The sequence below is a fragment of the Sus scrofa genome, chromosome 2 (assembly GCF_000003025.6).
Source record: "Sus scrofa isolate TJ Tabasco breed Duroc chromosome 2, Sscrofa11.1, whole genome shotgun sequence".
NCBI lineage: Eukaryota > Metazoa > Chordata > Mammalia > Artiodactyla > Suidae > Sus > Sus scrofa.
This window is the reverse complement of record NC_010444.4, coordinates 15,378,981-15,402,124: the sequence shown is the minus strand read 5'-3', so window position 1 is coordinate 15,402,124 and position 23,144 is coordinate 15,378,981. Positions and strand designations below refer to the sequence as shown.

At 55.8% G+C, this 23,144-nt stretch overlaps 3 protein-coding genes across 14 annotated transcripts in view; 1 reads left to right on the top strand and 2 right to left on the bottom strand.

The window, feature by feature from the left end:
• C2H11orf49 (chromosome 2 open reading frame, human C11orf49) overlaps positions 1-975 on the top strand; it is a 205,477-nt gene extending 204,502 nt beyond the window's left edge. Inside the window, 1 exon segment of the mRNA NM_001244835.1 lies at positions 685-975. Within this exon segment, the coding sequence (NP_001231764.1) occupies positions 685-844 (160 nt within the window). The 3' untranslated portion in view covers positions 845-975.
• ARFGAP2 (ADP ribosylation factor GTPase activating protein 2) lies at positions 895-11,578 on the bottom strand. 2 transcript variants are annotated; one of them, XM_013994334.2, is made up of 17 exons: positions 11,428-11,578; positions 11,140-11,258; positions 10,522-10,594; positions 9,877-10,008; positions 9,709-9,789; positions 8,917-8,998; positions 8,583-8,639; positions 7,906-7,947; positions 7,491-7,543; positions 6,978-7,114; positions 6,744-6,875; positions 4,513-4,641; positions 4,299-4,433; positions 3,054-3,180; positions 2,803-2,896; positions 2,580-2,698; positions 895-2,117 (listed from the first exon to the last, which is right to left on the bottom strand). In XM_013994334.2, exons 1-17 carry the CDS (start codon positions 11,497-11,499, stop codon positions 2,097-2,099), a joined length of 1,605 nt encoding a protein of 534 aa, XP_013849788.1. In that variant the 5' UTR covers positions 11,500-11,578; the 3' UTR covers positions 895-2,096. The 2 variants fall into 2 exon arrangements, with proteins under 2 accessions (XP_013849788.1, NP_001231481.1); NM_001244552.1 differs by lacking the exon at positions 7,906-7,947 and having other exon boundaries at positions 11,428-11,522.
• Positions 12,232-21,828, bottom strand: PACSIN3 (protein kinase C and casein kinase substrate in neurons 3). Of its 11 annotated transcripts, none has more exons than XM_021085224.1 (11): positions 20,656-20,760; positions 17,176-17,248; positions 16,840-16,929; positions 16,534-16,690; positions 15,568-15,803; positions 15,300-15,455; positions 14,524-14,699; positions 14,269-14,389; positions 13,964-14,100; positions 13,176-13,297; positions 12,232-12,791 (listed from the first exon to the last, which is right to left on the bottom strand). In XM_021085224.1, the coding sequence occupies exons 3-11, from the start codon at positions 16,891-16,893 to the stop codon at positions 12,676-12,678; spliced, it is 1,275 nt and encodes a 424-aa protein (XP_020940883.1). In that variant the 5' UTR covers positions 16,894-16,929; positions 17,176-17,248; positions 20,656-20,760; the 3' UTR covers positions 12,232-12,675. The 11 variants fall into 11 exon arrangements, with proteins under 11 accessions (XP_020940883.1, XP_020940882.1, XP_013849812.1 ...); XM_021085223.1 differs by having other exon boundaries at positions 20,539-20,725; XM_013994358.2 differs by lacking the exon at positions 20,656-20,760 and adding an exon at positions 20,134-20,254.

Sequence of the window (23,144 nt, the reverse complement as noted above, 5' to 3'; positions counted from 1 at the left end):
GCACACCCAGGGCCCCAAGCAGAGCGACCTGCTTCCTCTGAGCCGCTGGGCATACCCATTTTCCTGTGCTCATCCCTGCCCAGACCAGCCCCTGGACAGTCCCGCAGCACCGGGCCAGGGCTGGCAGTTCCAGGCCCTGTGGTGAGCACTCAGACCCAGTCTCCTCCAGCTTCCAGCCAATAGAGAGCAGTTGAAAAACCTTGGCATTCGTCAGTCACCTGGGGAGCTTGTTTACAATGACAAGCTCCAGCTTGAGGTGGGGGCACAGAAATCTGGTTTATGAACACTTCCTGCTCCCCCAAGCCTGGGAAGCCCAGATCCACACTCTGGAAATCACTGGCTTAGAGCCCCATGGCTCCCCCAACCCATCGTTTCTAATCAACCATCTCCCAAGCCAGTGGTTTACCTTAAGGTGGCACAGAGATGTTCCAGGAGCCCCAAGCCAGGGGATTATACACACACATACACACATACTTTCTTCCTGGATTCAGAAGATTTAAAAGGGTTCCATTAAGGTCTGTGTATTCTCATTTTTAAACTCCACTGAGACACTCATCCCCAGCCAAGCCTACTGCTGGGATAAGGCACGGGGCTGCTGAAGCTGCTGGCCTGCCTGCAGCCATACAGCTCAGTGCGTGAGTTAAAGGGCCAACTAACACCCACTCTTTCCTCCGCGTGCAACAGGGTGCTGAGGTTGAGGCTGCACCGGACCTCGCGGCAGCACAGGGCGGAGGAGCCAGGGGCCTTTGGCTTTCACAGAAGAGACAAGCCGGAGGCCCCGGAGAGAGTGCCCCCAGCTTCGGCACCGACACCCTGCCTGTATCGGTGGGAGCCCAGAGAGTGAAGCGAGGGGCCTGCACTGGGCAGGGAGGCAGGATCCAGAGAGGACACTACTTCACTCAGACCAACAGAGGCCCAGGGCCCCATCAGGGCTTTATTTGACACTACTTTGTTTCAATACAAACAGTCCAGAAAGAAAGTCACATCCCTTCAGGGGAGAGGGTGGTGGGGACAGTGGTCTGTGCTGCTTGGGAGCCCAATCCTCAGCCCACCAGGGGTGGGGTGGGTCCAGGCTGCCGGCACGGCAGGGAAGATGGCACCAAGGATGGCACAGTGCGTGGCCTGGGGGGTAAGACCTGCAGCTCTGTAGGCGCCCCAGGCTCTCGGGTTGGGTGCTGTCCAGGGCCCCCTAAAACCAAGATGATGCCGAGGAAGAAAGGTGAGCCCCGGGAGCCTGTTTCTGTCCCTCACATCCTCTCTTCCTGAGCCAGCATTATGCTCACAGCATCCAGAGCAGAGTATGGGGCACATGAGACCTTTCATGGCCACCAAGCAGGGGGAGAAGGGACAGAGGCTCAGGAGGGGACAGAGGGTTCTGTGGTCCACGATGGATAGTATAGGAGGACTCAGAGACACCCAGAAGGAGAGAGACCCCTCCAGGTGATCACTGTAAAAAGGGGCCGTGGGACAGCAAGAGACCACTTGGGCCTCCAGTCTGATCCCGTTAGGTACCAGGTGAAGGTTCTAGCCCTTAGTGAGGCCCAGACGAAGGTCCTTCCCCTCCCCTGTCCTCTCCCGGAGCAGCAACGGCAGCAGCAAGTCCAGGGCCTGCCTCCCCCAGGGGCCGGTGTGCAGCAGAACTTTCTAGACCTCCCTGCTGGTTTCAGAGGACGGGGGCCAAACCCCCAGACGGCCTGGAAGGATCCTAGAGCCAGCAAAAAGCCTTACTCTTTTTACTGCCCCAATTTGGGGAAGAGCTAGACCCAGAATCAGCCATCCTGAGGGGACTCCCTCCCCTCACTCCCAGCGCGGCAGGACAGGTGAGCAGCAGCTTTGGGGCAGGAGTGGAAGAACGAGAACCTAGCACACAGGGGTGGAGGTGTGAGGGAGGAGAATAAGGGCTCAGTCTCCAGGCAGAGGTCAGGGGCTGGTACCCGCCCATCCCTCACCCGAGATCCTCAAAGGCCACCCCACTCACACACCACATGTAAAAAAGAACCATTCCTCCCCAGCTTCCACGAGGCAAGCATCCCAGGCCTGGGAATCATGAGGTTTTTGCTGCTGTCAACACCATACGTCTGAGCCATGACCCTGGATCAGTAGGAACCATAGCGATCCTAGGGGTGGAGGAAGAAAAAACAAAGTCAGAGTCTCTAACCTGCAGCAGCTCCCAGACTCAGTACCCTCCCCCCACACAGCCCAGGGGACTAGGGTACTGGGGGGAGGGGCAGGCGCAGGAATCTCACCCTGGCAGAGGTGGTTTTCTATTTTATTGTGACCCAGGAAAGGGTTGTGGCCAGATCCCAACGGGGAAGGCCTGCCTGACCTCACAGAAGCTGGGGAGGGAGGAGAACAGTGCAGACGAGAGCGGGGGAAATAGTGTAGACACAGCATCGCCTTAGGGAGAGGCCCAGCCCCAGCACCAAGCTCAAAGAAAGGAAGCTGCCCCTTCAGGAAAAGAGCAGGCTCTGTGGGGCTAAGGGCTAGCTACCCTGTAGCTACGGATGCGGTGGAGAAGGCCAGCTTCTAAGCACTACTCTTTAGCTCCCCCACACCAGGTCTCGTAGCCCCAGCCTCACCTGCAAAGAATTCATCACACCATTGGCCAGCACAGCCATCTTCCCGGCCACAGACTTGACACCCTGCTTAAACTGGGCAATGTCAGCCGTGGGCAGCACATTCCCCAGAGATACGCTACCTGGAAAAGCAAGGGGAGGGGTGACCTGGAGCCTGGCATTGACAGGGCCCTCCGGCTCCGCTCGCAGGCCTCGCTAGGTGCCTACCACAGTGCCGGGGCCCTACCTGCTCCATGAGCTCCATCCATGTCCCCAAAGAGGTCTGAAGAGCTGATGGCACTGCTGCCTGAGAGCTGCTGTAGCCGAGATCTGGCTTCATACTGTGGTGAAAAAAAGGCACGGCCTGGGGACCTCCAGGCCAACAACCCAAGAACTCAAAACAGATCTAGCCACACTGGTGCTGAAGCCCACAACAGCAGGGAAGAAGCTCCACTTCCACCTGCTGCCTCCAGACTCAGAGCAGACAACTCTACTTACCTCAGAATCTACCTCCCGCCCAAAGAACATGTCAGATGAGATGGCTTTGGCTCCTGCAAATTTCTGCCGTGCCTCACTCGACTCAAGGCCTGAGCTCCGGCTTTCCACTTCCCTCCGGTTTGTGACCCTGAGGGGTGAAGATGAAACAACAGCTCCACCTCTTCCCACTGCTATCGGGGAACAGTATCACTCCAGTTATTACTATCCCATTACTACCAGAGAACAAAAAAAGCACCAGCGGCCTCCTGGGGATGCTCACCATGGCCCCACCTGACTACGGCTCTGGGACTCAGAGGCCCTCATTTCTCCAGGCTGAAGCCAAGGCACAGAGGGCTTATGTTACCTCTACTGGGCAGCATGGAAAGAGGGCTTGGAGGGGCCTAGGCTTCTGCCCCAAACCACTAGGGTGATCAGATGCCTCGGTCTGCCTGGATTTAGATCTACTCTCCTGGTGTAATTATTAGTACCACCCTTTTACTCTCAAAAGCACCCCAGCGTGTGTGGAAAGGTACATGGTCACCTCCACCTGGCGTGGACACACAGACACGGAGCTAGTAGGTGTTTTATGTTTCATTACCTTTAACCCTTCAGGCAGCCCTGTGAAGTTATTGCCTATGTCCCCATTTTACAAATGGATTATCAGATAATTTATCAGTTAAGCATTACCCAGATTAACATGGAATATGCTTTTTTAAAAGTATTAGATGAGGGCCAGGACACACAAGCCCTGGGAGATCAGAACTGAAGGTTAAATTTAGGCTCTTCCCACCAAAGAAATGACCCTCAGGCAAAAGAGGCTACTAGGCCTTCTGCGATGGCAGTACAGTTCAAATCAAAGCCTGATTCCTACACTCTCTAATCTGGGAGCACAAGCCACATGTGGCTATTTGGGGTTTTTTTTGTTTGTTTTTTGCTTTTTAGGGCCACACTTGCAGCATGTGGAGGTTCCCAGGCTAGGGGTCTAATCGGAGCTACAGCTGCCAGCCTACACCACAGCAATACCAGAAACGAGCCGAATCTGTGACCCACACTATAGCTCATGGTAACATCAGATCCTTAACCCACTGAGCATGGTCAGGGATCGAACCTGCAACCTCATGGTTCCTATTTGTTTCCGCTGTGCCATGACAGGAATTCCCACATGTGGGTATTTCAACTAAACGCTCAGTTCCTCGGTTAACACCAGACGAGAACGTGGCCCCATCACAGAGTCCTACTGGATGGCACTGCCCTAGAGAAACCTACCTTTCTGAAATGGGCCGGATGCTTGAGATGGTCACTTCTGGCTCCTTCTCCTCCATCCTGTCCATACCCCAGGCAGCATCTGCATCCCAGCGGGAACCAAAACTCTCCCCCAGGGAAAAGGGGTTGTCCTTGTACCTAGGGAGACAGTAGAGTCGCTCAGAGAATCTTGATGAGGAACATGGTGGCCAAGACTGCATCCCAACAATAGCCTTACTTTGGGGGTCCAGAGGCGAAAGTACCAACATCGTCGAACAAGTCCAGCTGCGAGCGGGAGGATTTTGCACTCACTGGGGTTTCCTGCTCGATCACCTGCATCTCAGACAGCACCGAGTGGGAAACAGAGCTGTGGAGCAAAGCCAAGCCGGAGCAGGAGAGCAAGGGTGAACATCAGTGTCACCACACAAGAGAAGATGCCCAGCTGCTGGCAGAAACCTGCGTTCTCCTTCACGGGGCACCACCCAGAACCTTCTTCCCCGACCTGGGCCCAGGGCTGGGGGAGACCTAGCAGGGAGTATGGAAACTGTGCTGAACTGGAGCACACCTCCCCTGTCCACACAGCAGCTGTGTTTTCCTAAAGGAGGGTGGCCCTGTTGTAATTTTAATGATAACGTGCACCAGGTAATAGTGTTTTCTGTCCTCAACTTGCTGCACCATAAGCTATATCCTTCACCCCAACTGACACATACGAACAAAAAAGGAAAATAAGACAAGTGCCCCAAAACCAGGGAAAGAAGTTCAAATGCATCAAAAGATGAGATGTTTCCTTCTATTTTATTTTTTTTTTTTGGCCACACTTATGACATGTAGAGTTCCTGAGCCAAGGATCAAACCTATGCCATGGCAGTGATCCAAGCCACTCCAGTGACAACACCAGATCCCAAACTGCTACGCCACCAGGAACTCCCAAAGGATGAGTTCTTAATTATCCCATCTTTTTTTATTTTTTTTTGTCTTTTTGTCTTTTCTAGGGCCACACCCGCGGCATATGAAAGTCCCCAGGCTAGGGGTCTAATTGGAGCTGTAGTTACTGGCCTACACCACACACAGCAACACCAGATCCCAGCCACATCTGCGACCTACACCACAGCTCATGGCAATGCCAGATCCTTAACCCACTGAGCAAGGCCAGGGATCGAACCTAAAATCTCATGGTTCCTAGTTGGATTTGTTAACCACTGAGCCAAGACAGGAACTCCCCATCTTTTTTTTTTTCCCCTGTCTTTTCTAGGGCCACACCTGCAGCACATGGAGGTTCCCAGGCTAGGGGTCCAATCGGAGCTATAGCTGCCGGCCTACACCAGAGCCACAGCAACATGGGATCCGACCCTCGTTTGCAACCTACACCACAGCTCATGGCAATGCCAGATCCTTAACCCACTGAGCAAGGCCAGGGATTGAACCCGCAACCTCATGGTTCCTAGTCAGATTCGTTAACCACTGTGCCACAACGGGAACTCCCCATTTTTTTTTTTTTTTTTTTTAAAGAAGAAAACATTTGAGTTCCCTGATGCCCTAGTGGTCTAGTCGTTAGAACTCAGTGCTTTCACCACTGCAGCTGGAGTTCAATCCTTGGCCTGGAAACTGAGATCCCACATCAAGCGGCTACGCGTCATGGTCAAAAACAAAAAAAAGTAGAATTTGGCCTTATGCACTAAGGCCTTATGCTATTTGGTTTCCCAGTGAGAAGAGGTGTTGAATTTGGCAGATAGGACCAATTCATGATGCTTCTCTCTCCTCCCATGTCAAGTTCCACAGAGGCATTTCAAGGATTATTTTCATTTAAATAAATTCATTAAAAAGTATTTATAGGAGCTCCCGTCGTGGCGCAGTGGTTAACAAATCCAACTAGGAATGATGAGGTTGCGGGTTCCATCCCTGGCCTCACTCAGTGAGTTAAGGATCCGGTGTGTCCATGAGCTATGGTGTAGGTCACAGAAGTGGCTTGTATCTTGCATTGCAGTGGCTGTGGCCAGCAGCTGTAGCTCCAATTCAGCCCCTAGCCTGGGAACCTCCATATGCCATGGGTGCAGTCCTAAAAAAAAAAAAAAAAAAAAAAAAAGAAACATTGCCTTAGGGAATTCCTGGTGACCTAGCAGGTTAAGGATCCAACATTGCCATGACGTAGGTTCGATCCCTAACCCGAACTTCTGCACAGGCATGGCCAAAAAAGAAAAAAAGGGGAAAAAAAAAGAAAAAACACCACCCTAGTCCTCTTAGACAAGGCAGAAGAATACCTGATCCTATGTTTCATTCATTCAACAAATACTTATGGAGCACATACCTGCTATGTGCCAAGCACTGTGCCAGGCCCTTTAAGACAATAAACAAGGTCACCTGTTCAGCCTTGGAGGAAGACTAAACCTAGAAGCCCAAACTGCTAAGAACCTGCAGTGGTTCCCAGGAGAACAATGGCATTTTCCTGCCCCCCCCTCAGCTGAGCCTCACCTTCGGGACACCAAGCCCATGCCCAGCCTCTCTGCCTGCTCTCGCTTCTTCCCTTCCAGATTCTGTAGCTTCTTCTCCTCCTTCTTACGGTCAATCTGGAGCTCCTGGTAGGCCAGACGCATGGAGGCAACCCTTAGATGGAACAAATGTTGTCAGAGGCTGGTACCCAACCTGACCTGCCCTATCTGCCCACCCAATCCTGCAGGAGCCGGGGCCCCTCTGGCAAACACTCACATGGACTCCTCAGCCTGCTTCTTGGCATCAGCTGCCTGCTGCTCACGGAGCTTCTCGGCTACCTGTGCCTGCCGCTCAATCTCACTGAAACTCTGGCTGCTCACCTTCTGGGCCCCTAGGCCTTTCTTGGCACCCAGCTGGGAGGAGAATCATGTGACAAGGGATTTGCCAACCACAATGTCCTCTGTCCCCTCCCTGGCATGGAAACACCCACAAGGAAAGGGTTCCTTAAAGTTTAGTGTAAAAAAATTGGAGCCCAGTCAGCACGGTGGAAAGAACAAAACAGTGGTTCTATGGGGCCGTGCACGAGGTGGCTCACACAGCCCCAGCAGAGGCCTCAGGACAATCTCACCGGCTCCTCCCAGGAGCCCCCTGAAGACAGGCGTCCTGACAGCTCTTTGACAGAAAAGATGCCCAAGTCATACAGCCAGTAAGTGGTCGGGTCAAAGGGAAAACCCAAGCAGTCTACCTTCAGGTCCTGACCGCTCTGTCATACTGCCTCTCCCCACCTACCCCTTTCTTAGCTGCCGCTGGCTTCTTCTTGCCAATGAGGGAGGTTTTCAGTTCTGTGTGAGAAAGAGGGTGGGGTGTGAGCAGAAACAAAGGAAGGTCAAAGGCAGCAGCTCAGTGCACACCATGCAGCTTCCTGGCAAGAGCTTCTACAAAGAACAGCTTCAGGCAGGGGAAGGCACAGCTGCCGCCACCGGCTCCACCAATGGTATCAGGATGTCCAAGCCAAGACAGGTAAGGTTAGGGGAGGTTACTGACTCTCAGCAGATAGACACGAGAATCTGGCCCAGAAGCACCAGAGACAAAGTCCCTGACCCAACACGAAGACTGCCAGGCAGGGGCAGTGCCAAACACCAGCCTGGACACCTAGAGCAGAGAACCAGCGAGCAAGGGGCTGGGTTCCCTGAGCAGCCATTACCTCTGGCAGGAAGAGTCCCTTTAGGTGACAGATACATGGACTCTGGAGAGAAACAGACTTGTGGCTAACAGGACGTCCCACCCCAGAGCCTCCATATTGCTCCCAAGCCCAGAGGCCTTCAGAGAGCCTCATTCCAGAGCAGGCCCTGCCAACCCCCTCACGCGGTCAGTCTGAAGGTCTACTGCTGGCTTTCTGCCCCAACCCCGAGGGCCAATAGAATAAACAAGGTCAGCAAATGGACTGTTCACCCCGAACTAAGTCTGAAAGACATTAAGGAAAGAGCAGAAAAGAGCTGAGGGGCCAGTGACTGGCTGAGAAAGGACAATGTTGCCTCCAACCATTAATAACTCAGAGCTGTCCCTCCATCCCAGAAAATGGACCAGACAGGCCAAGTCTGCCTCAGCCCCCAGCCTCATGCTGGCCTAACCCAGCCCCACGACCAGAGGCAGACCCCAGGCCTGGGACACCAGCCACCCAGGTTCATCTATGCAAAGGGCCTGCTCTAAAGTCCTTGCAGCCGATGTTGCAGCCATGACTTCAATCCCAGGCCCCACTGCAGAGATCAGATGCTCGGTCTTCAGGAACCTCAGTCCACATGACCGGACAGCAGATCTGAAAAGAATCCCCGAGGCCCACCCTCTCCCAGGTACCCCACACCTGCCAGCTGGCATACTGACCCAGAGAGGCTTTGGGTGAGGTGCCAAGCAGGTCCATGTTGGGGCCGTGCTCTGGTTCTGCGGATGCAATGGTGGAAATTAGGTGTAAGGCTCAAACCTTCCTACAGCCTTCTCTTAAGGGAACTGATGGGACAACTGTAGGGGCGCTGGCTTTCCTCAGCTTTCTGACAGAAAGGAATGCCCATCACATCCTCCAAGGGAGTGAAATGAATCCCCGCCCACCCAGAGATGTAGGAGACCCCTCACTCCCATCCCCTCAGCCAGGTGTCCCATTCTTAGCCCCAAGTCCTTTGCCGGGACCAGGGCCCATGGTTGGAATCTGGGCTGTACTCACGTGCCAGGCCACTGCTCTCTGCAGATGGGGCTGGCTGCTGGGTCTCAGACAGATCAGTAGCTGGTGCACTCCAGGCAGGGGGCTGAAAAGGTCAGATGACAGAAGCCTTGATGAGCCATTCCTGCTGGCGAGGAGTGCCAAATACCTTGTGGGTACATAATCTGATTCCAAGCCCACAAGGAAAGGAGACTGGAGGTTATCAAGTAAAATTACATTTGCTATTCACCCCTCCACTATTTACTTAGAGCCAGAACCCACTCCCCTAGTTTAATAACAATCAACAACCATCACCAGGTGTCAGGCACAAGTCTAAGGGTTTTTTGCATATAAATACGTTTAGTTATCACAACAAACTTTTTGAGGTAGATACATTCTCCATCGGAGAGAATGAGCTTTTGACAGGTTAGATGTCTTAGCCACAACCCTAGAAATGCAGATGCAGAGAAGCAGAGATTCAAATGGAGTCTGACTTCAGCACCCAGCAGAGGGGAAAGCTTCTCCCAGGGGTGGGCTGCTGGGGAGGGAAGCCTTTCAATGCCCCATCCACAGTGCCTCTGTCACAGGAGTAGAATTCAGGAAAAGGTGTTTGGGCTCCTGATACCTCCTGGGCCTTTAAGAAGCTTCTCCTCAGCACCCCAGTTTATAGGGGTCTGTTCCCAGGGAGGGGAGAAGGGAACACCTGGATCCACCCAGCTGTGGGCCCCGGACATTCCCCATCTGAGGTATGACACCAAGGTGAATGGACTCCATCTGTCAGGAACAACTATGAAAACATTCCTCGTGGGCACTCACTTGAGTGTGTTCGGAGAAGAAATCAGAGTCCTTCTTCTCTGGGGAGTGGCTGGGAGCACTACTCATATTGTCTATCCAAAGCTAGAAAGGAGAAAACACCCTTGAAACCCAAGGTTCTGAATATTCCCAGTCACCTCATGTCCCCAGCCTGGGGGAACAGGCACTTACATCAGTGCCATGCCTAGCCAGGGCCGCACTCCCCAGCTGCCGGATCTTTTCCCGGTACATCTGGGCAGCTCTGCTATTATATTTGGTGTTGGCATCATTGGCTGTGCATCCATGTTGGCGGAAGAAAGCTGTCTGGAGAGCAAAGAGAAGAGAACGTGCTACAGTTGATTCAGCCCAGAGCAAAAGAGGCAGTCCCTCCTAACAGCCTGATACTATTTCTACAGGATGATACACCCTATTGACACCAAGAGTTTTTCATCAAGTTTCTCAGAAACTCCTGCAAAAAACCACAGTCTCGAACCTCTGAGATGAATGATGGAAGCCCAGCCCTCACTCAACTTTGCCTGAGGACAGCATGCTGTACCCACTCTGCCCATCCTTCATCCAGGCCCCCAAGACCGTGATGACTGCGAAGGCCCCAACTCCCTTGGCCTTGCCCCAAGAATGTCTGTCCAGCTCGGTTTAAAACCAAAGCCCCTTTGTGAAGAACAGGGATACATTTCCAAGTTTAGAGAGTAGGGTACAGTGTTGCCATAGACCAGAGATTTCTCCTAACTGAAACTGAGAGAGCCTTCAAGAAGTCACTGTAGAGTCAGTACTCAGGCAGAAGAATGGGGGTGGGAGGATGGTAAGAAGGAGCTTTACCGCATTGGCATTCCCGCCGACCTGCATACACCTCAGCTGGAACCAGTTCCAGTTGGAATCCAACTCTGTGGACCTGTGTGCAAGGGCTGCGTGTCACCTACCAGCAGGTTCCAGGAGACGCTTCCCTGGCAGACCCACACCTGTCATTTGGCCTCGGGCTGCAGCAAGCGCCCAGGAAATATTCATCAGCCGCCACCGTGTTTCCTCCATTCTACCCTATCCATGAAAGCCTTGCTCTACATCCATCTAGTCAGATGGCTACCAATTATTTTCCAGATGGAAAGGAGGTCAAATTCTCAAGCACTCAAGCCTGGACTCGACCTTCCCCTTAAGCACAGCCACAGTCTGGCTCCAATGTATCAGCAACAAGATCAATGCAGATAACTCTTCCCTGAAACTGACGCTCGGAATGTCAATTCTGACTGTCAGGAAAGAAAGGAGTTTTGACCCACATGCGGAGTCGAACCGGCTGCGTGGTAAGGGGCCCACACTGGCTGTTTCCACTCATGAGAGGATCGCAAATACCGAACTCAGGGCGATCCAAGTTCAAGCAGCCACTCTCCCCCGATGAACCCCGGGCGGCAGGGTGGAAGCACAGCGGCCGCGAAAAGACCCTACCTGATGAAGCTGAGATGGACGCCCAGGGAGCGATGCACCCCGGAGCAATCAATGCACAAGAAAACACCATACGTGATGCTAGCCCAACTCGGATTCTTGGCGCCACAGTCAAAACAGGCCTGCGTGAAAAAGGCGATGAGCGAATGGTCAGGGGCCCCAGGTCCAGGCCGAGCGCTGACACCCCGGGAAGACAGTCCACGCCCTCCCTCTCCCTCCCTCAGGCGCCAAGGGAACCAGGGGAGTCCCTCTCGGCCAGTGCCTGGCCCTGCCCGCCTCCCACTCACGCACCTTGTTGGTTGGAATTGCGCGAAGCCTCTTAAAAAGAGTTTGGATCTCTGTCTTGCTCGGCTCGGCCGCCATTTTCTCTCCTTCCCAGATTCCAGCGCGAGCGACGGGTCGCGTCACAGGCCAATCCGCGGCCGCGAACGCGGGTCAGCGGGTGGGGCTCAGCGGGGGCCGGCCGGCCTAGGGGCGGGGTGATTTGTCCGGATCCCGACCAATGGGCGGTCGGTGGAGCAGGAGCCGAACCATCAGCGGCCTGGGCTCGGCGGCAGTCGCTCGAATCCACGCCACGCCGCGCCGGGGCCAATCCGCAGTCGGGGCGGGGCGACGGCTCGCCCGCAGGCCCAAACGTCGCCGCAGAGGCGCCCGCAGGTCCGGTCTTCTCCAGAAGGTGGAGCCATCTCTCAGGAGCGTGGGCTGCGAGACGGGGAAGCCGGCCTCTTCTCGGGCCAGATCCCAAAGAGTGAGTGATGATTAACAGTCCTACCAAGCACTCCTGGGCCTGCCGCCCTGAACGGGAAGGTAAACTGACTGGGCTCCCGCCCCGCTCAGAACTCCTCACCCAGCCTCCAGTCGTGGTCGGCTCGCATCTAGCCCTATCTCGAGTCCCTTCCGCCCCAGGTTAGGGTCCCAAATCCAAGTTAGGGTCCCAAGTCCAGAGCAGGTACCAAGTTGACAACCTTTGCCCAACCCCCACCCCCATAATATACTTCAGGCCCACGACCTCTCCTCAGTGCCTGGCTCCAGATGCCCTCGGTGGCCTGGCGGCGGAGGGGCGGGGGGTAACAAAGACGCACACAAGCCTGACAGTGTTTTGTTTTTCTTCCAAGTTTATTTTTTCCAAGTTTAATACACACTAGAAGCCACAAAAGAGTGCTGCTAGCCCAGAACTACACTCACCCCAAGCGCGCCCCAGGAAGCTCAAAACACAGACTGGGCACTGGGTCCACAACTCCTGGGGAGACCAGGGTATTCCTGGGGAGGCCCAGGCACCCCTGAGCCCTTTTGTTACCTCCTGACCTTCCCACCTTCCCCTCAGTCCAGACTCAGTTGGCCCTTCCCTACCAGTCCCTTCCTAGAGGCAGGCCCCTTTGCTCCTGGGAGTCTCAAGACTTCCTCTCTCCTGAAAGGGACAGAGGGCCACCAGGGGCAGCATGGTTCAGGGCCCTCAAGTCCAGCTGCCCAGACAAGCTAGGCTCAGACTGAAAGGGGTGGTGGGGGTGGAGAAACATGTAGAAGGGCTGTAAGGGCAGGTCAGGCCCCCACACACTCAACGTAGTTGGCAGGGTACAGGCCAATCCGGCCACTCTGCAGCTGGCCCTGGCACCAGCCCTGCTCATCCTCCTCGCTCATCTTCAGCAGCTCCTCCCCTGCGGAAAGGGGGATTGGTCACTGGCAACTGTCCTAGCCCAGCCCCAGCCCTACAATTGGGTCAAGGACTTGGGGGGAGGGGGAGAACCCAGCTGGAAGAGACTTGGCTCAGGCAGAGAGAGGTCAAAGTCAGCCCCCCCACCCCCACCCTGCATGCAGCAGTCAGGCCCCAGCTGGTGACTTTGAGAGGCAGGTGAGGCTCAGAGCAGACACTGACTCCTGGAAGCTGCACCCAGGGCAGCCTTGAGAGTCAGAGAATTAGCACTTGAGAGTTGGGTATCTAGCTTCCCTTTTCCACCCTCCTGCTCAGGCTAGTAAAGGGGCAGGGGTTGGGGTAGAGGGGCTGAAGTCTGAAAAGAACCAGGAAAGGGGCTGCAGGGTACCTGCTCGGAAGCTCAGCTCATCGGCTTCCTGGCCCGCGTAGTCATAGAGTGCCCGCACCCGGACCCCAGTGGCAGCCTTCCGGGGGTTGTCCTCGTCTGACCACTCCTCATCCTGCCTGCCACTAGAGAGGGGAGGACAAGGAGGCAGGCTCAGGGCCCAAGGAACACTTTGAGCAACAGAGCCGAGGACTCAGGGCTAAAGGCTCCTCCCCTGGGGAGACATGTGGGGAAGACCTACAGATTCTAGTCTGAGTCTAGTCTGCCACACGTGCCTGTGACTCAGGCGCACTTCCTACCACACAGAGTTGACATGAGCAGTTGATGAGTGGGGGCATGGGAAACGCCTGGCAAATCTAAACCACCATGAAAACTGGCATCATTACAATACATGAGTAGGTCCTAAGGTCCCTGGCATCAATTTTCAACCCGGAGTTCCCGTCGTGGGTCAGTGGTTAATGAATCTGACTAGGAACCATGAGGTTGCGGATTCGATCCTTGCCCTTGCTCAGTGGGTTAAGGATCCGGTGTTGCCGTGAGATGTGGTGTAGGTGGCAGATGCGGCTCAGATTCCATGTTGCTGTGGGTGTGGCGTAGGCCGGCGGCTACAGCTCCAATTCGACCCCTAGCCTAGGAACCTCCATATGCCGCCGGTGCAGCCCTAGAAAAGACAAAAAAAAATTTTCAACCCACTTCAGGTGTGAAGGGAATGGAAGGAAGGAGACAGAGGAGGGAGGGCTGAGCAGGGGGCAGAGCCGTGTCCTTCCCACAGCCCAGATCCTGGCTCTCACCCTGGGGACCCTGGGGCCTGGGGTGGGGGTGCAGCACCATCTCTTGTGGGCACGATGCTGGTCAGAGTAACCTCATCAGGGCTCCGGCCACCCTTCTCCTTCCGGCTGATTGTCCTCTGTGTATCCAAGGACCACTCCTACGGGGACAGTTCCTAGAGTCAGGCTGGGCTGCAGGCTGTGGTAGCAGGGCCATCCAGATCACCTTCACCTCCTTCATGCCAAGCCCCAGCCTCCCTCCCGAGGTCCAGGCTGAGCCTAGTGGGAGCCCACCCCACCTCCCAGCCCCGCCTGTCTGAAACACGCACCTCAAACTGTGGCCAGTTCATGGCCATGCCCGGCCCGTGGGTGCTGCGCCACCAGCGCAGATCCTCTTCATCACTGGCTGCCTCGATGCCCTGATGCAGGTCTCGATGGAGTTCGTGGAACCTGAGTCCCAGGCACAGCCTCAGCTGGGAAGCCCTGGGCCTCTGTGCCCCTCCATCTCATTCAGCCAGAGCCCAGGAGAGATGGAGGAGACCCAGCATCATGTCCGATCTCCACGCCCACCCCGCGGGCCATACCTCTCGCTGCTGGAAAGGTCCAAGTGCTGGTGTAAGGTGAGCAGCATATCCTTAAAAAAGAGAAGCCGCTGGCGCTCGGCAGCCTGGCAGGTCTCGAAGGCCTGTTCCATGTCCTCCATGTAGCGCGGGGTGTAGCGATGCAGTTCCGCTAGTGTCTGCTCATAGTGCGTTTTCATCTGGGTGGGAGACGAGGGAATCTGGTAAGGACAGGACTTCCTTCCACTCAGGATTCTGCTAGTATTTACTGAGCACCTGCCATGGGCTAGACTCTAGACTAGCCACCAGGGTCCCAAAACCCAGCTCCTGCCCTCTAGGACCCCAGCAGCCCAATAAGGGAGGTGACATTCCAGAACAGCAGCTTTAGGAGTCTGCTGGAGAGTGAGACAAGGTCAGCCTATGGGGAGCAGTAGGAGAAATCAGAAAAGGCTTCCTGGAGGAGGTGAAAATGGAGCAGCACCTCAGAGGACAGGGAGGATCTGGATGTGCAGGGCTGGAGGAAGGGCGCTCTGGCAGAGCAGGTGACATGAGAACCTGTCCCAAGTGGGACCCGGTGAAAGGAAAGGAGCTGGGAAGGGCTCCACAACTGCTAAAATTATACCAGTGCCCCAAACTGCTCGTTTCTTTCCTGAGTAAAGCACCATCTTTCTCAGGTTCTTCCTTTAAATGACAATCTGGAGAGAAGGTGGCAGGTGAGGATGAGAGCAGTTAGAGGCTGGGGACTGGAAAGGGGTTCAGGAAGCCCCTGACCTAGGCTGGTCCCGTCCCACGGCCTGTACCTTCTCGGCCTCCCTGGAGCAGCGTTCCACCCGTTCCTGCAGCTTCCGAAGCTGCTCCTGGGAGATGGCACTGTCTGCCTTCGCGTGGCTCTCCCGCGTCTGAGCTGTCTTCTCCTCCTTCCGGGCCGTGTGGTAGCTCTTCTTGGAAGCCTCGACCTGGCACACACAGGGACCACTCTGTACCCTGCACGCCATGCCCTGGTGCCCTATAGCCCCGGGCTGACCCAGGAAGGGGCAGGCCTCTGCTGCCCATCCCTCACAGGCTCACCTCCTTCAGCCTCTTTAGCCAGGGCTTCTGGGCCTTGCGGAAGCCGTCCTCGGCTGCCCGGCTCTCTCGGAAGCCACCCAGCACAGGCCGGTGAAAGGCCCCCCGCTGCCAGGCACGCACCCGCTCGCTGTCCTGGCCCTGCAGCTTCTCCCGCACCTCCAAGTGCAGTGCGCTCAGCCGCTCAGCCGCCGTGAAGAAGGCATGCCAGGCCTTCTCCAGCGTGCCATACTGGGGACCTGCAGGGAGGGATGGGGCTTGGGCTGGGCCAAGGATGCCACCTGCACTGAGGCCACCCCTTCTGGCTGGGTGCTGCTTACGGAGTGGGGGTGCAAAGATGAACGGCGATGTCAGTCACTGCTCACTGAATACCTACTCTGTGCCTGGACACACGAGCTCTCACTGAATCCTTGCCTCATCCACTATTGTGAAGACAGTGTCACGAGCAACACTGAACAAGCAAAAAAAGTGGCCCAGAGAAGTGAACTGCCCAAAGCAATACAGCTACGTGAAGCTGGATTCAAACCTAGGTCTGTGACAGAGACTGGTATACTCTGTTCTCTCCAAGGGAAGAACTAGTGTCTGTCCCCAAGGAAGGCAGTTTATCTGGAGAGAAAGATTCCAAACTCCTGAGTCAGAAGGCCTGGGCTAAAGCTTAACTCTTCATAGCTGTGTGACTTCAAGCAAATCATTTAGCCTCTCTGAACTACCACATTCTCCTCTAGAAAATGGGTAGAACAGGGTAATTTCCATCACAGCATTGTTAGAAATACCAAAATAATCATGACCATACTTTACAAACACTAACGGCACAACTGTGAATGAGAAGAAGGATCTTCCCTCTTTAAAGAGAGGGCAGGACGTAGAAGCCTCAAAATGTCCACAAGAGGTGCAAAAACAAGCTGCCTCACCTGGTCTCCCTACCCTCTGCAGCCCACTTCTCCCAATGAGACCTGGGCACCAGCTCACCCTTCTCCACGGCGCCCCTCCACTTGCGGGCCCAGTCAGCCAGCTGCTGGGCATAGGCCTTCTCGATGCGGGCACGCTCCTGGAAGCAGCTGACCAGGTCCCCGCACAGCCGGTGCCCATCCTCCACCCGCTGCACCGTCCGCCTATAGTTGCCAGCCTGGGGCGGAGAGAAGGGTGGTGTCCCCAGGCCGAGGCCCCCTCCACGGCTGGGGCTGACAGCTCGGCTCCTCCCCTGGACAGGTGGCTGGGCCCAGAGAGTGCTGAGCGTTTTGGTGCCACCCCCAAACCTGGGACCCGGCTGCTCACCTCCCAGAAACTACCCTCTATGGCCTCCCCTCCAGCGTCTTCCTCTGGAGCCATGGCGTCCCCGCAGCACGGAATGGTGGCGGATTGTGGCTGTGGAGGGCAGAGGGGTAAATGGAAGAGCCAGACACACATTTAGGGGACTAGGAAAAGACGCTATCCTATCCCTGGGGTTTGTCCTGACTGCCATCCCACCACCCAAGGAACGGTCAAGATCTAGGACTTAGCAGGCAGGGTCTGGAAGTCCCCAGGAGGGGCCAGAGTTGGGACAAGGATGGTAGTTTCAAAGCTCCTCCTGTCGCCCTGGGTCTGCCCTCCCCACTACCTCATTCCATGTACCTGAGGCCTAGAGAGCACTTCAGGGACCTGGGTGTCCAACTCTCAAAGCTGCCACTCAGCTTCTGCCTTGAAGCTAACGAGCAAAGCAGGGGGTGAGGGTGGGGCCGGCAGCGTCCAGGGCGGTGCCCTGCTCCCCCGATATAGCAACTGCTGTCAGAAGTGCCAGATTCCAGCCAGGAGAATGCCAGGCGGGTCACACGGTCCAGCCAGGGATTACATGGCAGGCGGGGGTGGGTAGTGGGCAGAGGGCCCCACTGCCTCAACCACAGATGAGAGGACACCTGCCCAAACCAGGGCCCCTGTGGCCACTCCTGGAATAAGGCAACCCTTTACCAGACCAGGCCAAGTCAGAGGGTGCCTGGCCATACCCCAGTAGCTCCCTTTGCTGGGAAGGGCAGACTGGGACCCAGGAGACCTGAGTCTTATCTTGGCCATGAAGCTTGAACAAATGCATTTTACTGTCCTCTCCTAAGAGGCCTCAGCTCCCTCCTAAGATGGAAATTCCACCTCTGGGTCTGCTTCTGTGCCAGGGCTGGTGTGAGACTCAAACCAGTCAATGAACAAGAAATGTGTGAGGCCCCACAGTCACAAGGGACACCTCCTGCTCCACAGCATCCACTGAGGTCCCACAGGGATCCGTAAATAATGAGTAACTCAGCCCTGCCCTCAAAAAGCCCAGAGGAGGAGGAGTCGGACAGGTGATCAGCCAGTTACATGCAGGCATGAATGTGCCTCAGAATTAGAGGGCAAGACAGATTCCAACCACAGAATCAGCGCCCCCCCCCCAAGGGGCTAGAGGACACAGAGGCACGCAGCCACTCCCCTTCTGTCTCTGGGCAGGGTCTCAGCTGTCCCCAGCATCAATTTAAGCCCTTAGAAGGAAATCTCTTCCTCCTCTGAGCAAGCCCCAGGGACACTGCCAGGCCCAGGAGGACTGTGCTTGTTGCCCCCAAAGCAGGGCTCTAAGAGTATTTCCCAGACTGATGCACCCCCTCCCCATCCTTCAAAATTCATAGTAAGGCCTCCTCCATTCCTCCATCCCCAGCTCCCACCCCATTCTCATATCCCATGGGGTTGTGACTACAGGACAGGATCTGTCCCCAGTCACTCACAGAGACTTCCTGAGGGTCCAGCTTGTGTTTCTTCAGGAACTAGAATTAGTAGTTTAATGAAAAAGCAAATGACCTCCATCTGAAGACCAGGGAAACCTGCTGGCTGTGCAGCTTTGAGAAAGCATGGCCTGAGTGGGCTTCCACCCCTCAACTAACAGGAGGAAGAGCTGGGCCTACAGTGGAGGGGCCTGTGCACAGAGCAGGAGAGGGGCAGAGCAGCTGGCCCCACCAGGGTCCTCTTCACTTCTCCTTGCTTCTCCTTGAGTCCATCCTATTTAGCCAGAAAGGAATTGCCAACCAGATGGAGAGAAAGAGAGCTGCAGCTGTAAATCCCAGGGCTGTCCCAGTCAGGCATCAGGGGCCTGGGCCCCCTGCTCGTTCCAGCCTCCGTGCTCCCCGGAGAGCTGCCCCCCACTGGTTCCCTCTCTCTGGCCCCAGAACAGAGCAAGCTGTGTGTGCAGGGCTGGCACTGCTCCCTTCAGCCTCCCAGAGCAAACACCAGCCCAAGCCGCAGGCAGAGCCAGGCCTCACTGCCCTGCCAGATCTAGCAGCTGAAGTGGGCCTTGTGCCTTGCCCCTGCTGAGGAGGGCCAGCACCTTGTACCTCCTGACCCCAGCAGAAACCCAGATTGGTCCCCAGGACACACTCCTACAGGCAAGAGCTCAGAATGCAGATAATGAGCCTTCCCAACCCAGGGAGCGTGCACCTATTGGGCTGAGACAAGTCTGATGGGGCTTGGCTGGGTCTCCTCACAGCTTCCTGAGCCAAGGTAGGGAATCTCCGGGTTCTGGGAAGAACCTACTCTTACTTACTGAGCCCCCATCCTTTCCAGAAGCGGGGAGGGGGGGCATGCCCCTGGGAGGGAGAACTGCTGTCCTGCCCTGCCCTGCCCTGCCCATCCTCTGTCCTGACTCACAGGCTGCGCCCAGGGACCTCAGCAGCCCTCTCGGCAGCCCCCCCGTTCGGACTGCAGCCCTGGAATTTGAAGGCACAGGAGGGGGCGGTCCACTGGTCCAGAGAGGGGCACTTAGGTAGAATCAGCAGCCGGAGAGAAGCGGGAGGCTGGGGGAGGGGGTGGCGCGGGGAAGGAGGAGGAGGCAGGGCCAGGGAGGGGCATAACAAAGGGGCACTTTTGGAAACCCGACCTGCCGCCTGAGGTGCCTGCTCCCTGATGACGCACTCCAAACCCGGAGCCCTCACACCAAACCACCCAGCCCAAGGGCTGCCGGTCTCTGGCCCCAACCCTCATGGACGGCACCCTTCCACCAGCCTCTCTGGCGGCCGGCGCCGCACAACTCGCAGCCCAAGGAACCCACGCGGAGCGGTCGGGCCAGGCCTAGCCATGGAGACTCCAGGACTAATTGGCCAAACTTGTTGAACTTGGCCTCGGCGGGGGTGGAGCCAGCCGGTCACCGCTCAGCGGAGGGGGCGCACCCTGCCTTGGCCGGCGCCGCCGTGTACTCCAGATGGTGGCCAGGGACAGCGGCCCCAGGAATTTGAGCTCTTTGCAAAGAACGAGGGGTCTCTAGGGATCAAGGTCCCTCCTGGGGTCCCAGGGCGATTTGGGGGCTTTTAGGGACCCCAGGAGATGGTGTGGCCTGCCAACCCCGACGCCTCCCTCCCCCTGGCAGGTCTGGGAAATTGTCGGGTGCGCTGCGCCGCAGATGAGGCACCCTGTCGGCTCAGCGGCAGCTCTTGCAGTCTTCCCGCAGGGCGCGGCGGCCGGGGGCTCCCCCGGCGGGAGTCGGTCCCATTGCAAACTTTCGGAGCGGGAGGAGGAGAGGGCGGGCTCGAGCAGCAGCTCCTGCCGCCGCCTCCCCACGGTCCCCGCCCGGGCAGCACTCACCGCGTCCTCCCTGGGCGCCTCGGCGGGTGGGGGTCTGGCCACGCTCCTGCCCGAGTCCTGCGGCTCCCAGGCCGGGGCCACCGCCTCCCGGAGTGCGCCGGGCCCTCCCCCGGGAAGCCCAGCCCCCGGCCCCGCCCTCTCCTCGGCTCTGCTGCCCCAACCCCACCGGCTAGCGGCGGGGGCGCAGGAGCTGCCTGCATCGCGGCTCCAGGGGCGCGGGCCTTGGGGTCTTGGGTCCCGAATGAGGGCCGACTCTCCTGGGTGGTGCCTCGGCGCTATAGGGAGTCAGATTTCGGCTTTGCCCCTCCCAGGCCTCCTCAGAGCCTGGGAGACCAGTGGAAGCGGGAAGGGATGGGGCCTGCACCGGCTCCCTTTGGAGGGAGGTCTGGGGCTACACTGCCTTACTCTTTTTGCTGAGCACAGCTTTCTTAGTTAGAAATTAGCTCCGACGAGGCTCATAACCATCCTCTTGCAAGCATTAGGGCTCCCGTTGAATAGATGCAGAAAGTGAGGCTCAGAGACCTCAGAGCTGTAGTCAGGCAGGTCCGGGACTCCAAAGACCCCTTCCTTGCACAGCCCTCCTTGCCAGTCTGGGGGCCCATTCTGAGGACTAGGTCTGACTTCGGTGGGGGTGGGGCAGAAAGGCTTGAGCTCCTCCCCCTCCGCGTTATTCCCAGATAGTGTATCACGATTCTTTTTTTTTTAACTCAATGAATCTTATTACATTTATAGTTCACCACAACGATCATCACAACCCAATTACGATTCATTCTTAAACCCCTTCGCCCTTCCATCCCCTTTGTCAGCTACCAAAGGTTTGGTAGATCTTTCCAGAATGCCCCGATACCACCCCCCACACTGAATAAATCCCTTCTTCCTCACCCCCTTGCCCCCCACCCCGAGACATTTCGGAGCCTATCCGTCGGTTATTTATATCCACTGGAGCGGTCCAAGAATGTTCCGAGGCTGACCTAACCGCCACCTGCTCGACCGCCTCTCCCTTCCCGCTCCCTCTAGGGCTGGGGGACCCGCGGCGCTGCCCTCCGTCTGGCAGCAGAAAGGGGGCGCAGGTCGCCGGAATCCGACGCCTGGGCCGCTCCGGGAGTCCGAGCGGCCCAAGTTGCTGGGGGTTGCAAACCCTCCCGCGTGCTCTGAGGAGCGCCTCCCCAGAGGACAGAGCGGCGCTCTGGGAGGCCAAGAGCCATGCTGTTCTCCCCGCAGCACGTACTCTTCGTCCCCACCCGCTGCAGCCCCACCCCCGCCCCCACTCCTTGAGGAGTGTGAGTATGAGAGCACAGATTTTCAAACGGCAGCTTTAAAAATAGCAAAATTATGTAGTTTCTAAATCCCGGAGGAATCACGTTCGCGTTCTTTGGGCAGATAAATCTGCTCATAAAATGGAAAGGGGGCCTAAAGAGAATGAATGGGAGTAATTTCAGGTGGTAATTTTAGCTGCTGAGGGCTGACTTCTCCGCAGTCCTTGTGGGAGGGTGCAATCGTCAGCTGGGCACCTGAGACAGCTGCGCAATCGTACCTGAGTAGTGGATCCTTGCCTTGGCGCTCACAGGGTGTGTACGCAGCAGAACGTAGCTTCTGAAACAAGTTTCAACACCCACTCTCTCTGTTGGGACTTGGACAAGTCCTTTTTCCTCCATATCTGTTTCTACCTCTGTGAAACATGACGGGTGACTGGGCTGACCTCCCAAATGGGCATGTGCCCCAGCTAATTAATGATTGTAAAACAACTAACTGCAAATCAGAGGAGCTGAGGTAATAGCTAATGACAGCCATAAGGTTCTGTATTATTCAAAATCAGTTAACATCCCACCTAGTGCCTGGGGGCCTCTAGGCACCTGGACAGAAAGTGTGAAAACACAAGAATGAAGTTAATTACAGGAGCCACCTATTAAAACCCTATTAAAAATAAAGGCTGCAAGCCAGGCTTTGGGATCTGAGGAAGCTAGGTCACAGAGAGACTCAGAAAACAGGGCTGTTCATCAGACCACAAGAGGGAATGCTAGTGGAAAACATCTGGCTTCCCCTGGGTTCAGATCTGGAGGCAGCAAGCAGAAATGTTGCAGCTGATCTTAATTGCCTCTAAAGTACTGCAGGGAGAAAAAATAAACCAAAACCCAGGGATACTAAGCTGCTTCAAGGGTGAAAGGAGACAGAGCTAACCTTGGAAAGCCAACCCCTGCCAGTGCTGCCCCAGGGCTCATATGTCTGTGCTCTGTGGCCAGAGCCCCTACACATTCACAGGGCTCCACCGTGAGGTACACAACTTGAACAGAGTTTAAGATGAGATGCCCGAGGTCAGAGACTAAGCGGACAGAAACCCAGAGACGCAGCTTGGCTCAGGGCACCAGGCGGCAGATTGGTCCAAAGCCCAAGTTCACAACACTCACAGACTCACCTTGACTTTCTGGAATGTCCTAACCACAGTACCTTCATTATTTATTTATGCCTTCATTCATCCAGTCAAGAAAACATTTGAATTTTGGCTTTATGCTTAGCCGTATGCTGGGTGTTGGGAATACAAAGACCAATAAGGCAGAGCCATAAGTTTATGATAATGAGATAATATGGACAGGAAGTACTATGGGAAAACAGAAGCAGAAGAGACCACCTTTCACTGAGTGATGACACTTGACTGGTCTTGATGAACAGGAATGAGTCATGTGCAGAGGCATTCTAGGCGGGAGCACTAGGGTGTGCCAAGCCCCAGAGGTGTTAGCTTATGACTTGGTGACCCAGCAATTCCACTTTTTGGTATCTACCCTAGACAAACATGTACAAGTGCAGAAAAAGGTACAGGGAAATTTGTGTATAGTATTTTTTTGCAATAAGGGAAAAACTGCAAACAGATGTCAATCAAGAGGGCAATGGTTGAATAATCCTAAAGTTCACTCATGCTGTGGGTTGCTCTGCAACATTTAAAGCACAGTGTAGATAGAGATGTGGAGGGTTGGGGGGGTATTTTTGGCTTTTAAGGGCTCACCCGAGACATATGG